This window comes from Triticum dicoccoides, chromosome 6A, assembly GCF_002162155.2.
Source record: "Triticum dicoccoides isolate Atlit2015 ecotype Zavitan chromosome 6A, WEW_v2.0, whole genome shotgun sequence".
In the NCBI taxonomy this organism is placed as follows: domain Eukaryota; kingdom Viridiplantae; phylum Streptophyta; class Magnoliopsida; order Poales; family Poaceae; genus Triticum; species Triticum dicoccoides.
In genome coordinates this window covers 312843485-312846242 of record NC_041390.1, presented here as the reverse complement: position 1 = coordinate 312846242, position 2758 = coordinate 312843485, and the positions used below count along the sequence as shown (strand labels likewise).

Here is a 2758-nt window from a genome sequence, read left to right as displayed (position 1 = left end):
TTGACGGCCCTCTTGTGGAGTTTCTGGTCCCTCTTACATAAACTGGTAGTAAAGACATGATACTGTCCGCTACTCAACTGCTTCGGCTTGCTTTGATAGCCGGATTGCTGCTGCTGCTGATTCCCTTGGCCGTGTTGCTGATTATATCCTCCTTGGTGACCAGGATAACCCTGACCGTGAAAACCTCCTCCGCTTGAACCGGCACCCGGGCCCTGAAAGCCGCCTCCACCTGAGCCGCCACCTGGGCCGTGACCCCCATCAAATGCGTTTGAATTTTTAAATGCCTTCATGATCGTGCAATCCTTCCACAAGTGGGTGGCTGGTTTCTCCCGGGTGCCGCGTTTTGGACAAGGTTCATTCAACAACTGCTCAAGGGTGGGGCCTGACCCGCCCGATCGAGGGGGTTGTCTGCCCTTGCGCCACTGATTACCACCATGCGCATTAGTATTAGCAACAAACTCATCAGCCTTACGTTTATTACCTCCCTGATTCACCGGGTTATGCTGATGACCCTTGCCATTGCCGTTCTTCTTTCCCTTCGTTGCCTTTTCTTCGTCAGAAACCAGGTCCTTGGTGGTATCAGAATCGACATACTTAACAAGAGCTGCCATCAACGTTCTCATGTCATTATAGTCATGTTTAAGCCGCCCCAACTTCTGCTTCAGAGGTTCAAAGCGGCAATTTTTCTCCAACATCAAAACTGTTGAGCCGGCATCCATCTTATCAGATGAATGTATTATCTCCTTGACCCGGCGCATCCAATGGGTTATAGATTCACCATCCTCTTGCTTGCAATTGGTCAGGTCCACAATCGACATTGGCTGCTTACACGTGTCCTTAAAGTTCTGGATGAACCGTGCTTTCAACTCTGCCCATGAGCCGATAGAATTGGGTGGCAATCCCTTCAACAAGGTCCGAGCCGTTCCATCCAACATCATGGTAAAATACTTGGCCATCGTCAGCCACCACCATCGCTTGGCCATCGCCAGCCACCACCATCACGAGGTCATCGTCGGACAGAATAGGCTGCACCTCCTCATCCCCACTCTACTCCTCTTCTTCCCCACTCCATTCCTCCTCATCCTCGATGCTGCTTTTGTTGCAGCCAGAGTCACTACTACTCTTGCTGTAGCCAGAGTCGCTATTGCTGCTCCCATTGCCTGACCAAATGCAACAAAGTGTTTTTTAACAATCAGTGTGAGACAAAGCCAAATGGAGAGGAAGAAGAGGCAGAGCATACTGGCATCGTCGTTGTCGTGGTAGCGCATGCGACACATAGTCGTGTTGAACACCTTCACGGTGAGCGTGGTGTTGCCGTCATACCTGAGGACAAGGAAGTAACCATGTCGCAGGTCGTAGGCACGGACGAACTGCTCCTAGCCATGACACAGGTACATGTGGTCATACCTGAACAACACCTCCACGTCCCACAGCCTGTGAAGCCCGCTGCCGGCCTGTCGAAGCTTCACATTCTTTGGCTGATGGCCATCTAGCATCTTCATAAAAGTGTCAGGCAGCCTCTACAGCATGGATCAAGCAGTGATGTAGCAAATAGCAGAGCTATGATAAAGTGATGGTGAAGAGGAGATCTCTCCTTTTATATACCTGCCTCCTGGAGGAATTATCGAGTATGATCGTGAAGAACTCGAAACCTTCCAAGTCGTACTCCGGTGTGGCAGAGCGCAACCTGTGGTGGCGGCCTCCCCCCATCTCTGATAAGAAGCAGAAGAGACTAATTACTGCGCTTACAACATTATCATACAACATTACAGCAGCAGAAGTTTTGAGCAGAAGATAATCGACTACACCAAGTTATCATTTCACATTCAAAAAGCAATGCACTTATGGACATATGATGGCAACAGCTAGAACCATGTGTACTATAAATGGACCATATCTAGAACCATATCTATAAACACAACTAGAATCATATTTGATAAATGGACCATATGCATATCTACAGAAACTTGGCTCTAATCCAACTTGGTTCTAATTCAACTCTATCATATTTGATAAATGGACATAGTTGGAACAGAGCCAAGTTTTTAGACATGAAAGAAAACTGAGAAAAAAAAAGCAATGCACTTGTGCTCAACAACATCAACAACACTTAATTAATTTGGTAGGTTAGTTCACAATTGCAATTGGCACCCTTCAAAACTAGGGATTTCTTTAGACATGAAACAAAACTGAAAATGTAAACCAAATTGATGGTGATATCAATAAGAAAACATTACCACTACCAACAATATTGATGGTGATATTCAAAGATAACACAAGGTTCAAGTGTAAATAAAAATTCATTTATTTTTGGTAGAAAAATTATTTGAAATTTGGTGAAATATAGACATCTACAATTTTGCATGACATGCCATGGACCTTAAAAACAGAAACTTTAAAAACTTTAAAAAAACCTAAAGTAAACTAAATGTAAACCAAATCTAAATGGACATCTACAATTTTGCATGACATGCCATGAACTTTCCTCTTTCTTATTAACCTAAAGTAAACTAAATGTAAACCAAAACTTAAAAAACAGAAACAAAACCTAAACTAAACCAACCCTAAATTAAACTAAACCTAAACTAAATCTAAAAAACAGGAAAAAATATAAGGTCTCACCGAAGCAGGGGTCGCCGGAGCAGCGGGGCGGCCGCGGGAGTGGTGGAGAGGGGCGCTGGGGCGGCCGGGTTGGAGGAGGGGGCGCCGGAGCAGCGGGGAGGCCGCAGCGGTGGAGGAGAGGGGTGCCGGGGCCGCC

General features: G+C 45.8%; 1 protein-coding gene across 1 annotated transcript; it reads right to left on the bottom strand.

Moving 5' to 3' along the window:
* Nucleotides 1–921: 921 nt before the first annotated feature.
* On the bottom strand, nucleotides 922–1690 carry LOC119316353 (B3 domain-containing protein Os03g0212300-like). Its single transcript, XM_037590671.1, has 3 exons — nucleotides 1408–1690; nucleotides 1241–1323; nucleotides 922–1160 (listed from the first exon to the last, which is right to left on the bottom strand). The coding sequence occupies exons 1-3, from the start codon at nucleotides 1500–1502 to the stop codon at nucleotides 1048–1050; spliced, it is 291 nt and encodes a 96-aa protein (XP_037446568.1). The 5' UTR covers nucleotides 1503–1690; the 3' UTR covers nucleotides 922–1047.
* Nucleotides 1691–2758: the final 1068 nt, after the last annotated feature.